The sequence below is a fragment of the Ceratotherium simum genome, chromosome 1 (genome assembly GCF_057802395.1).
Source record: "Ceratotherium simum simum isolate JZ-2026a chromosome 1, ASM5780239v1, whole genome shotgun sequence".
Lineage (NCBI taxonomy): Eukaryota > Metazoa > Chordata > Mammalia > Perissodactyla > Rhinocerotidae > Ceratotherium > Ceratotherium simum.
Genome location: NC_141900.1, coordinates 21,674,490 through 21,687,263, shown reverse-complemented (window position 1 = coordinate 21,687,263; position 12,774 = coordinate 21,674,490). Strand labels below are relative to the sequence as shown.

Here is a 12,774-nt window from a genome sequence, read left to right as displayed (position 1 = left end):
GCACAGGCGTTAGGGGAAAGAAACCACATCAAAATTTGTATTTTGCAATTGTCTGCCTGACATACAGCCATCACTACCATCATCAAAAACACTCTTCTGCTTCTATAATTTTTTATTAGAGAGACATTGGGAACTACACATTTCCGTGGTTCTTGCTACTCAGAGGATTTGTGCAAACTGAGAAACAGATTTTGTCCACAATAAAATTTGCTCATTTGTTGTCCTTCTGTTACAGGATCAATAAGGAGCTAATCCCAGATTTTAAAAAAACACTCTGAAACCACAAGTGACAGCCCCCTCTATAGGAGGCCTGCAGGAACATGTTCGTCCTCCGTCATGTGCCAGACGAGGGGCAGAGCGCTGAAAAGCTGGGAACGATCCTTCTAAAGTCGCCTCCAGCAGAAATTCTAAAAAAAGATTTTGAAGCTTATAATATTTTCTTCAATTTTACTCTTTAATCTCAGCTCCCTTTTTATTTTTGCTGTAGCAACACCCAAGGGCAACTGTGTCCAAAAAATACTTCTCTTGAAAGTTCCCTTTTGGCAGTCTTGGATTTATCATTTCATGAGTTGGCTTCTACTTTAAATGTATAAAATTACATTTCTTATAAAAAGCAATGTAAAAAGCACAGGTAGCCCCTGCAGCCAAGTGGGTTTTAGTTTTAGAGAATGTCTGCTGGGGTTTGAAGCCTTGCTCCTAGCTGTGTGACCTTGGGAGAGTTACTAAACCTTTCTGTGCCTCAGTTTCCTCAAATGTAAATAGGGACAATAACAGTACTATGGCAGAGGGTTATTCTTAGAATTAAATGAGATGAAATAAACAGCACTTACTATAGTGCCTGACATGAAGTAGGGACTCAAGCAATGTTAATTATTATTACTATCACTAATAAATAAATCTCCTTTAGGGAGTGAAATTTGTGTTATCATGTTTTCTTCCTTAGGCAGCTCAAAACTACAAAATATCTTAGCACCTCATGTGCCTGGGTTGCAAATTCCTATAACTAGGACTTAAAGAAGAATAAACTCAGAATCTATTTTCTTGGAAGAAGTAACATGAAATATAGTAACTAGAGATAAATGTTTTACAAACAAACCATCAGATACATGTCTGCAGCCTTACCGGTGTACCCCAGGTCACAGAAACACACCCCTGAAACGCAGTCCCCATGGCCGCTGCAATAACTGGGACAAGGCTCAGATATGTACACGCCATCCAAACCAAAGGGAGGCACGTTTTTCTGTGAGCTGCTCTCCTGGATCCATCGGAATCTGGTCTTACTGTTGGGAAAAAACAACACGTGTTCCTTGTACCAATATTTCATACCAAAGCACTGAAATATAGAACTGTTCAGAAAAATTCAAGAGAGATTTAATATTTACTTGAAAGTCATGTCCACTTGACTGGACACTTAACCTTCAGGAAGCATCTCTCTCAGATCTTTCTCAAAATGTCTTGATTTCTTCTTCAGCATAAATGTTTCAATTTCAGGAGGGAATCAGGTACAGAAGACTTTTGATGGTCAGAAACATTATTGGTTTTTACTTGAATAGTTTAAGAGCCTATTTAGGAATTTTTGAAACCATCAAATAAAATGATCTTTGCTAGGACATATAAGGGGACTCTGGCTACTTGCCACTGGCATGATTCTGGTAGAGAAGAGTTAAGTTTGTACTGACAGCTCTATTTCCACCTGTTGCCTTCCTTGCCTTCCTCTTCAGTTCTCATCTTCAAATCTCTAAGATGCTCATTCCATGAACTCTTAGCAACCAGCTGGGCTGCCAGTGAACACTGGTAACTGCCAAAGAACAAAAGAGGGACCTGGTCCCAGTGCTTCAAAACCCTGGAACACCAGTGGGCTGGGCTGCTGCCCAGTCCTCCTTCCCCACAACAACAGTTTTGATGCTGCCAAACTAAAACTTGTCTCAGTTTCTGCCAATCTTTCCAATCCTTTCAACGCATCTCTTTCCTTTTCAAATATATGGAAACCCACATGCATCTATAATTTCATACCAGGAAAATACCTCTTCCTTCTTAGTTCTACTGGCATCAGAGAGGGACGATGGATTAGGCTATCTAGATTCCAATTAATTTTGCTGCCAATATTTATAGACTTCTGAGTGAATCCAGTTTCTTCATTACAAGAATAAAGAATCTTAAAGATTAATGAAGATTGTCAAAGATAACCGTAGACAAAGATGGCTCTTTCTCCCCTCTATTATTGTCAAAATAATACGGCAGTATCAGAACGCATTTCTTTCTGGCTCCTCAAATAGCTTTGGTATTTTGGCAACACTGAACCTTAACTCTTGCTTTTTCTTCTTCATTATTTTCAGTTATGTACTCTTTGCAAAATGTAACCAACAATGTTGCTTACTAAGTTTAAAAGTCTTCAGACATTAATCACCTATTAATGCAAGTCCCTATTTCAATGTGCTAAGAGGTAGGTGAACACATCTTTTATTTCATTTGGAGCTAATTCAAAATATGTTGGTCTCATTTTTTAAGGCAAAAGACAACTGAATTAAAGAAGATTAGAAAAATAAAACAAAAGCAAAAACGAAATACAGTTGTAGTATGGTGGACCTTGGGAAAATTCCTCCCATTGGGGTTGTAACGTTATTTAGCCAGTGAAGATATTTTTCTTCTCCAAGGAAGTAAATGGAATTGATGAATAGCAGCTTTTGCCAATTTCTCTTAAGGAACACTGTAAAGCCTCTGGTGTCCCTTCCAAAAGACAGGCTGCAAATCTACGATAGAAGAGGAAAACACACCAATTCCCTGATACAAGTCCTCTAGATTAGACGTCATACTTGCCTCTTCTTTTTATATTTCTATAATAGAGCCAGAGAAACATAGATCCACAATGTCTGCCCCATGGAAAGTGAAGAAAAGAGGTAAGAAAAACTTCTTTTCCCCTCTCAAGCTCTCTCACCTGCACAAGATGAGGACATCTCTCTATTAACTGCTCACTTGATGGAAGAGGCAGGCTCAGACTGAGGCCCAGAAGCATTCAGAAGGTTGAAGAATCCTACCTTTAGGTAGAATTCTAGAAGCTTTGGTAATCTGATAGTGAATGAAGGGCAAGTGAAGCCCTCTGACTCATCTCTGATTCTTGGGGTCCTGTAATTTTCATTATAATAATAAAAGAATCAAGATCTGGTCTGGCCAGAGAGAAGAGGAGCCTCTGTTTGTAGATCCTAAGGCTGCCATAGACCCAAGAAGCAGAGTGTGCTGTTACATATTTGAGAAGGTAAAAGACCTCAGAAGCTCAGTATTAAGGAATTCATATTTAAATAAATAAAAAACAAAACAAAACAAAATGACTAACCATTTGGTTAAAAGGGTGAGTCCAGGACCTGGTGAATCATACTGAGAGTCCTGGCTGCAAGCCTATATTTCAGAGTGCAAGGGCAAGATATGGTACCTCTTTTCCTTCTTTTAATCTTTGCTGGTTGGTTTTTAGTTGGAAGGTGCAAACCAAAGCAACAAAGTTTTCACTGATCACGATGTGAGCAAGCTTGGCTTCATTTCCATTTCTCCAAGTTGTGCCTGGTTCCTGATGCCTACTGCTAGTCTGTTCTCTCAGTAGCACAATCTTGCAATTGAGCCCAAGTTAATTTAGCAACCTCAGGGTCTCTGGATTAAGAGGAAGAATTAGCAAGGAATTTACTACAAAATGTAACCACAAAGAGACCATCAGAAGAAGGGAGGGAATAAGTAGGCCAAAGTTAAGCTAATAAGCATGTCTAGATTCCACATAGTTTATCTTTTTTAAAATAGAGGAGGTATAGCTTTGAAATTATGAATTTCATTAATGTGTGTGTGTACACGTGTGCATGTGTTATTCATGCCTTTTCAGGGAGACATGGCAAAATGCACAACAATGATTTCTTGCTGAACAGCACTGAACTTATTTTGGAAAACATATTTTAAAAAGGGAGGTGTCTTCAGTGTAGCTAATCACCTATTGCTGGTCCTTCCTCCTCATTCAACATCCCTTCATTCAACCAGCATCTACCAAGCGCCTACAACATGCCAGGCACAGTGCAGGGCTGGGCATACGATGGGGAGCAGAAATCCCACATGGTTCCTGCCTTCACGTAGCCCACAGTCGAGTGAGGAGACCCACTTAATCAAACCCCTGCACAGAGAAATGGAAATGCACAACTCTGATCACTACCACCATTGAGAAGGAGATAGAGCTAGGACAGCATGTAACAGAGGTCCAAAGACCTGATAGTCAGGAAGGTCTGGGAAGGTGTTAGAGGAAGCGATGACTGAGGAAAAGAGAGTTTAATTTTATGGAATTTCACTAGAAATAAACCATACTGTGGTTTGACTAGTCACATCATTCAAATCATTCAACAGAACTTCCCCTTTGTCCTGTATATCTGAGATAAGGAAGAAGTAGAAGACTCCATCTCTTTGTCCTCTTTCCAATTGTCACTTTTGTTCAAAGGATATCTGAATGACCAACAGAACAGTTTCTATACCTCCCCCTTCCACCACCACACTTCAGAGACGTGTTGCATCTGTGTCTCAAACCACAGAGGTTCCTGTGCACCCGCCTGTCCTGTGCAGAGGGGCATAGGTGATGGGGAGTAGTGGAGGAGACATTCTGCAGAATACTAAGCAACTGTGTTTCTAGCCCTTCCCAGAGACATCAACTTTTTGTATTCTGCATAGGGAACATAGAGCAGGCTGAGTGGTGTACTGTACGGTTGGAGATGCTGCTGAGAGTTAGGAAGGATGTACCAGCATTTATTTACCACCACCAATGTCTCTCCTCTGTAGGCAAGAACCAAGAGAATTAACATGAGCACAAACTACTCCTTTGAGAAAATCAGCTTAGAATTATTTGTGAAAGAGCAATGTTCTAGTAACTATTATAAGCATGTTGCCTGGTGGCAAAACAGCTCCAAATTTTAACAAATTTCACACTTGGAATTCTCAGCTTTCCAACACTGCATTTGGAGATATCTGAGTTTAACATATTGCAGAAGGAACAACAACAGCTCAGTCACTTGGGTTAAAGTAGAAACATATTTACTACTCTTTAGTAGAGAGTTCTCTGTCACAAATGCCATCAACCAGCAGGCTGGATGGTATTCAAACGAACCAGGAGGCTGGATTCTAATGGAGAATATTTTTTCTTCCAAAAGCTGAGGTCCAAGAAAATATTGATAAATTAGGAGCCTCAAAATATTGGCTCACTTTGTGATGCTAAGGACAACTTTCTCTTATTTCTCATGTGTGGCTTTACCAATTGGGTTATTCCACCCAACATCAAACAAACTGCAGTTTCAGATTCAACTCAATATTATCTGGCTTTGGGGAATCAAACCAGATCTGTGTTCCTTGGCTTCTGATTCTACTGACTACTTTCATAGTGATGTCTTCCAGCATCCTGGTTTTCTAGTCATTGCAGCAAAGATGTACCGCCTGATGTTCCCCAACTTCCTGCCATGCTTCACTTACCTATTTGGAAGAGCTGTAGTTGGGCCAGTTTCAGAAAAGCATGGGTAGAGGAAGTGGTGGAGTTGAGGAGCACAAGAGCTACACTGTTACATGCTTGAGATGGGCAGGAAGCAGGATGAGAAGGCTATTTAGTTGCAAACACAGATATGTTCTTACAGAAAAGGTAAGGTGTCTCAGAGAATGAAGCCTAGAGAGTGGAACCAACAGCTGAGAAGAACAACAGATTAGGGACCCACTCCAAGGGAGCAGAACTGTCTTAATCAAGGAAATTTTCTTCTCCCAGACATTGCTCATAGGAGGAGGAAACCCTAGTAACAAGTATCTTGCTGGCTTTCAGAATTCCTACGGGCCAGTGGCTGCTATGTGCTTTCCATTCTTTCCATTATTTTTGAGTGGGAGTGTCTACTGTGGTTATCCTGTCATTGTCTCACCATTGTATGCTGGGTATGGGTGGGTTGGATAACTTGTTTTTTTAGTTCATAGGTATATGGATCAAGAAGAGCCATATCCAGAGAGCTATATCCACACCCTGACCTGATGTAGATCATGAGATCAGCAACTTCGTGCCTGATGCTCTGACGGGATGAGACTTTGGGGGTCTTGGGAAGACATTGAATGCATTTACCTGTGGAAGAGATGTGAATCACTGGGCCTAGGACTAATTATGGTAGACTATTACAATAATGCTCCCCAATGAATCACACCTCCTTGTGTACATGTTTCTCTGTAATGTGACTTTTCTGTACATCCTATTAAAAAGGGGAGTCTGTTTTCCCACCCTCTGAATCTAGATTGGCCTTGTAACTTGCTTTGACCAATAGGATGTGGCAAATAAGATAAGGTCTTGCAGCTTATACCTTTTTTCTCTTGAAACTCTGGAAACACCTGACTGTGGATACTGGTACGAATATTGAGGTGAAGACTACATAGAAAGAAAGGTCCTGCTGATCCCAGACACGAACCAACCCACCAAGTGAATGCATAATGGAGCCCAGGAGAGACCAGCAGAAGAACCATCCAGTCAATCCCACAAAACTATGAGAAATAATAAATCGTTGTTTTAAGCCATTAAGTTTTGGAGCAGCATGTTGCATAGCAATAGATAACTGTACAAATATTATCCTAGGCTGTACTGAGGAATATGAACAAGTAGTAAAAATGATTAAAAGAAAGTAATGCATCTATGCATCCCAGATCTTTTTTCCTTCCACCAGTTAAGAGATGACAAGATCTGGAATAGCTGCATTGGATTCTAAGACGGAAATTGTATGTTCAGACTGGCAGAGCCACCCTGTCAGCTCTGAACTGCTTATCTTTGATTTGTTATACAAGAAAGAATGGACTTCTATCTTGTTTAAGCCTTGTTAAGCATTTGTATTTATTTCTTTGTTACAGGAGCTGAACTTGTAACCCAACTAAAGCAGAATGCAAGTTAAATTATTAAATTTCACTAAAGAAGGTCAACTCATCAACTCTTCCACTTATACATCAAGTCATTTGAGTATCTCTTCGATACACTACAAGAACACACTGGTATGTAAAGACAAAAAATTAACTTATAAATTGACTTGGATCCACTGATTGACAAATTCTTTCTTGCAACAGTTGGTATTTAAAGATTATGTTTCAAAGTTTAGTAGATTAGCACAGAAACTTGTAGATCTTGACCAAACAGGTTTCTTCCCTATCTGGGAAGTTTGTCTACCAAAGTCTGTGGTGTAATTTTTTGTGGGATGCACATTTCAGTAATGAAGAGGGCAGAGAACACAACCAGCTGATCCAGCTAGATGATGCAGAGTAAGTTTGGTGATCAATTAGGTGAAAGATGTCACAGACAGAATGGTCTCTAAGAACTTTACGAATAAGCCACTCCTATAAGATTGCTAAGCTTTTACCACTGAATTAGTCAGGATGAGATATGTTATGCTGAGCTAACAAACAATCCCCAATCTCAGTGGCTTATCCCAACAGAAGTTTATTTCTTGCTTATGCTACATGTCCACTGTAGGTTGGCAAGGAAGTCTTCTTATTGTAGACACTCAGGGACCCAGACTGATGTAAGCTTCATCTCAAAGGATGCTTTCATGAAGCAGAGAATGTGGCAAAATGCACATGGGCTCTTAAAGTCACATGTTTAATTTCCATTCACATTTCATTAGGCCATGCCAAACTTTAAAGGATGTGGGGAAAGTATAATCCTACCATATTCCAGGAAGGAAGTCAGCTGGAAATATTGCTGAATGGCACTAATGAGTATCCTAACCACATATTAAGTTACATCACCAGAAAGCACTGCAAATAGACTTATATCATCTCAGATCTGCACAGAAATGCTGGTACAGAGTCACAATTTAATGTTATGTTCTAGGATACAATTAAGAAGTATCCACTTGAAGAATGTTTATCTTTTGAAAAACGATAAAGTAAGAATACCAATTTCGGTGTTACTAACCCTACCCGGCATAAGGATAGATATACATGCTAGAAATTTATTCTAGAATACTGAGCGTGGAAAAAAGAGAACCTTTTTTTTTTTTTTTAAGTCAGAATGTATATGTTTTCTTTCTTTTTACCCAACAATGAGAACTGAATGACCCTATATTTTCCCCCTTTGTCCTAGCTGCCAGGAAGCTAAAAGTTAAATTTATTGCCCTATTAATGAAACTAATTCACTTCAAGTTCTTGATCCATTTATCTCATTCTTCTGTCAATTTTTAAATCTTTCTCTCTATTGTTTTTACATTTAATAGTCATTTAAAAAGATCTTTTATATTGCAAATTATCTCAAAATGTCTATACAAGGAGGCATTAAAGTATCAAAAATCTCTAAGTAGTGAAAGTCTGTATAATAATGCCTTATAACTCTCTTAGCCTTTAACATCTTTTGTTCAGTGCTGTAATCCCAGTACCCAGGATGGAACTTGGCACAGGTAGGTGCTCCATAAATAATTGTTAAATGAATGAATAAGTGAGCAAATTTGTTTCACAAGTGTATGTGTGAGTCACTTCCTCATGAGTCATTATTTGAATAAAGCTAGAGTTTATGAATTCTTTTAGGTTACTGAGATATATGAGATAAAGATATTGAGATAAATATATGCTCCCAAGAAATGGCAGCTATGGCACATACTAAGAATGGTCACTTTACCTGGATGCAAGAGATCTTGGAATAACAATGGTGATTCTCGTCCATTCTTCAAAGTCCCCCGTGTGATACACAGTGGGCTCACTCAGTTCTCTGGAGTTTCCTTCACATCCTTTGCCTGCAGAAGCTGGGTAACAGCCTTCTTTTACCAGAAACCAGGACATACCAGCATCATGAGAGTACTGAAGAAGAACTGGGGCAGCACTGCTGAAGTGATTGGCACACCCAATGTTTAGCTGTTAAAAGGAAGGACAGAGTTATACAAGGTTTTGGTTCCAAGTCATTATTTAACAAATTAAGTGCTACAGCAGCCAGGGCCCTTTCTACTGAGTCTGCATTAAATTTATAGTGATAGGACACTCAGCTCAGTTCCAACCAGGACCCTTCCACAGGTTCTGCAAATCTTTGTTTAGGCAAGTAACAGGTGCTTTTTAATAGAAAGCTGGACCAGTTGCCCATTTTGTGGATTTCTTGGGATTATAGGAAGGAAGAGAGAAGCACAGATGTGATGCTGGAGCCTTGGACAAAAGATAAGAAGCCAGGAAACCACTTTCTTCTCATTTTCCAGACAGTATAAACAAAGCGAAGCAGAAGATGAAGAGCTAACCTCTTCAGAATACAAGGTTACCTGAAGAGAGGGCTGTCCTCTCTGCTTTCAGTGGAACAAGCATCTTTATTTTGTTTTCTTGTAAAAGCTCAGTAAGAAATCATTGTCAACTTAGATGAAAGAGCTAAGTTTCTATCACAGCATCAAATAAGCAATATAATCCAGAAATAAAACTGCTACTGTTCTGTGCACTTGTGTAGAGGATTGTCATCATAGAATTAACAACGTTAAAAAGAATTGTAAAAGAATGCAACCTAAATCCCAATGCCCTCGCACAACTGTTTTTATTTTTCTGTTTTCTTTTCTAATCTTTATAAGGAAGTATATATTTTGGTGGTATAGTTGAAGTTATCACATTTCTAGAATTTTCCTCCTACTTTCTATTTAGCTTATTATTTTGTTATTACACGCAGCATTGCAAAGAATATATCTTTTTTTCCTTCTGTTAATTTGTTTTCACCAGATAAATTCATAGCAGCAGTATTACTGAGTCAAAATGTAGAATCACTTTAAATTTTCTATTTATATGTGTTCATTTTTAATTGAGTTAAAATGAATCGGTTTTACTACAGCATTGAATATTATTCTAGTTTAAGATAGTTTCTTTCTAAATTAATAAATGTATAAATGGTTTTATTACTTTTAGTTTACATTTTTTGATACTTACAAATGTCAAACTTTTCCTGATATTTATTTAATTACATGCTGTCTTATATGAATGATCTAGTCATATCTTGTTTCATTTGTTGGTTGGAGCCACTATAGAATTTTATTGTATAAGATTTTATAAATAAGAATAGTCAAATTTTATAGAAAAAAATTGAAGAAAGTACTCAAAAGAACATGATCATGACCAAAGAATAAAGGATGAAGGAAAGGTAAAGCCATAGGCAAATAATATTAGGCCAGAGCTCAAGAGGTCAACCAGTTGATCCTTGTGACTATAACGTAGCTTGATCCAGTCTTTCAAAAGAAGATTCCATATTTTCCTTATTTCCATATTCAGACCTAGGAAGCATCTCTCAGAAGGATTTACAATTTGGCTAGTAGAAATTTTATTGTGATTCATTTATCCAAGTTCATATAGCAAAATGTCAAGAATCTAAGTAAAGACTTGACCCTCTGAGATGCATGATTAACTCTTCTAATACAAACTCCTTTCATTACATTGCCCAATAGCAAGCATAGCCTTCGGTTGGCATGTGGTGAGAGTAGTCACCCTGGGCACACATAGTTGGCTCTTTGTCTTAGACCTCTGAGGACTGCCATTGTTTCTAAAGTAGGCAAGTCACTGGAACTTTCAGTTCTGTGACAAGTTTGTGCTTTTTTTTTTTTCTCTTGAGGAAGATTGGCCCTGAGCTAACATCTGTGCCAATCTTCCTCTATTTTGTATACGGGATGCTGCTACAGCACGGCTTGGTGAGCAGTGTATAGGTCCATGCCCAGGATCCAAACCCACGAACCCCAGGCCGCCGAAGCAGAGCATGTGAACTTAACCACTATGCCACCAGGCTGGCCCTTGAGCTTTTTTTTTCACTATTATTATTTTTTTTATTGACCATTTTGCCTGCCTCTTAACTGTTGATGTTTTCTAGAATTCAATTTGGCTTTCTTATCTTTTTACTCTATACATGCTCCTTAAGTTCATTCATAATCATAATTTCAAATTCCTTCTAAATACCTATGACTTCCAGATAAGGCCTCTCTTGGGCTCTCTGGACAATGTACATAACTGCTTCCTGTGCATTTCCACTTCAGCAGTCCACAGGCATCCCTAACTCCACATGTCCATGTCTGTTATCATCCACCACCCTAAAACAAATCCTCCTCTCCCTGTATTTCCAGTTTCAGTGACTGGAGCCAGCAATGTGGGAGTTATTCTAGAATCCATTCTATCACCCAACATTCTATCACCAAAACCTGGTGACTCTACCCCTTTAGCATCTCTCAGGTCCACCTACTTATCTTTATATCCCATGCTATGCCTTAATCTGGCCTCCTCATTTCTTACTTTGATGACTGCTTTAGCATCCTTACTTTACTCAAAATATATTCAACAATCTGAACACTTCTCTCTGCCTCCTCCACTATTACACAGTCCAAGTTCCCATTATCTCTTACTTGGATCATTGCAATAGCTGCCCAGCTGGTCTTGCTGTCTCTGCCCATGCATCTGCCAGTTTACTCCCCAACACAGTCACTAGAGTGATTCATTAAAAGTCTAAGTCAGAGTATATCACTCTTCTGCTAGCCATTTTATTCAGAGCAGAAGCCGAAGTCTGACCTTATTTTTTCCTACCTGTCTCCTTTTTTTGACTCTCTTTGCTCTAGTGACAATGGTGTCCTAGTGGTTTCTTGAACTTTTCCAAGCACACTCCTATTGCAAGGTCTTTGTAGTTTTTGTTCCCTGTGTCTGGAATGCTCTTTCCCAAGTAGCTGCTTGACTTACTTCTTTACCTTTCATAGGTTTCAGTTTAAAAGTCATTAGTGAGGCTAACTTGACAACCCTTTATAAAATAGTAACCACCCTTACTACCCTAGTCCATACTCTCTATTCCTATTTATTTTCATAGCTTAGAACAGAGCCTAGCATGTAGTAGAGGCCTTATAAATATTTGCTGAATAAATGGATGAATGTACTTGTTGATTCCAGTTTCCCCTCCAGTTAAGTCAACAGAATGATCTTTCTAAAACACAGGTTTGATTCTCACACTCAGTGGATTAAAATTTTTCCATGACTCACTGCTCTTGGGTTAACGTCCATCCATCCATCCAGCCATCCAACCATTTATTCAACTAACAGATATTTCTGGAGCACCTGCCATGTATCAGGCACTATGCCAGGTGCTCCCATATCATCCAGAACCTATTTCTACTACAGAACTCCTGTGACTGTATTGTGACTGTTCACTTTTCTGGCTCACTTGTAGTTTCTGAGCTCCTTGAGAGATAGGGCCATATTTTTCATCTCTATATTCCTGGCACCTAGTGTTTGACACATGGCAGGCAGTCACAAATAATTTACCAGCACTGGGCATATTTGTACAAATGACACCAAGTTCTTGTTACAGATTTTAAATATACGTTAATTATCAATCCCCAAGTGACTCATATTACATATCTATTAACAACTAGTAAGCACAAATCAGTAGTTTTCTGCTGATGTGATTTGAGAATTGAGATTTTTCTTAGGCATTAGGCTTTCTTGCTGGTTTTTTAAGTACTTGCACCATTTAATAATGTTTTCTTTATTTAGCTTTTTTAAACTTCAGAATACCATCTTGCAGAACTTAACACCCACATTATCATGATTTTGTGACTAATTAAATAGAAAAGGTGTTAGATGAGAAACAGCATAGTAGTCTGGCAATGTATTTGCTACTGCTGTTATTTTGTTACTATTTTAGGCAGCACCAACAAACTAATATAGAGTCATATACTGTTATTAATGGTTTTTCCATTGCAGTTTAGTGTCAAAATCTAAACAGAGAAGGATAACATTTCACTAATCATTTTATTTATGACTAACTTCTTTGTTTAC

The 12,774-nt window shown here is 38.6% G+C and overlaps 1 protein-coding gene across 3 annotated transcripts in view; it reads right to left on the bottom strand.

Moving 5' to 3' along the window:
* The window catches only part of RELN (reelin), a 490,103-nt gene that overhangs the window by 89,771 nt on the left and 387,558 nt on the right, over nt 1–12,774 (bottom strand). For all 3 annotated transcript variants that reach the window (XM_087441541.1, XM_004439311.3, XM_087441605.1), the window contains exons 28-29: nt 8,630–8,862; nt 1,123–1,280 (exon numbers count right to left, since the gene is read on the bottom strand). In XM_087441541.1, coding sequence (XP_087297667.1) covers nt 1,123–1,280; nt 8,630–8,862 — 391 coding nt within the window. The remainder of the gene's footprint in view (nt 1–1,122; nt 1,281–8,629; nt 8,863–12,774) is intronic.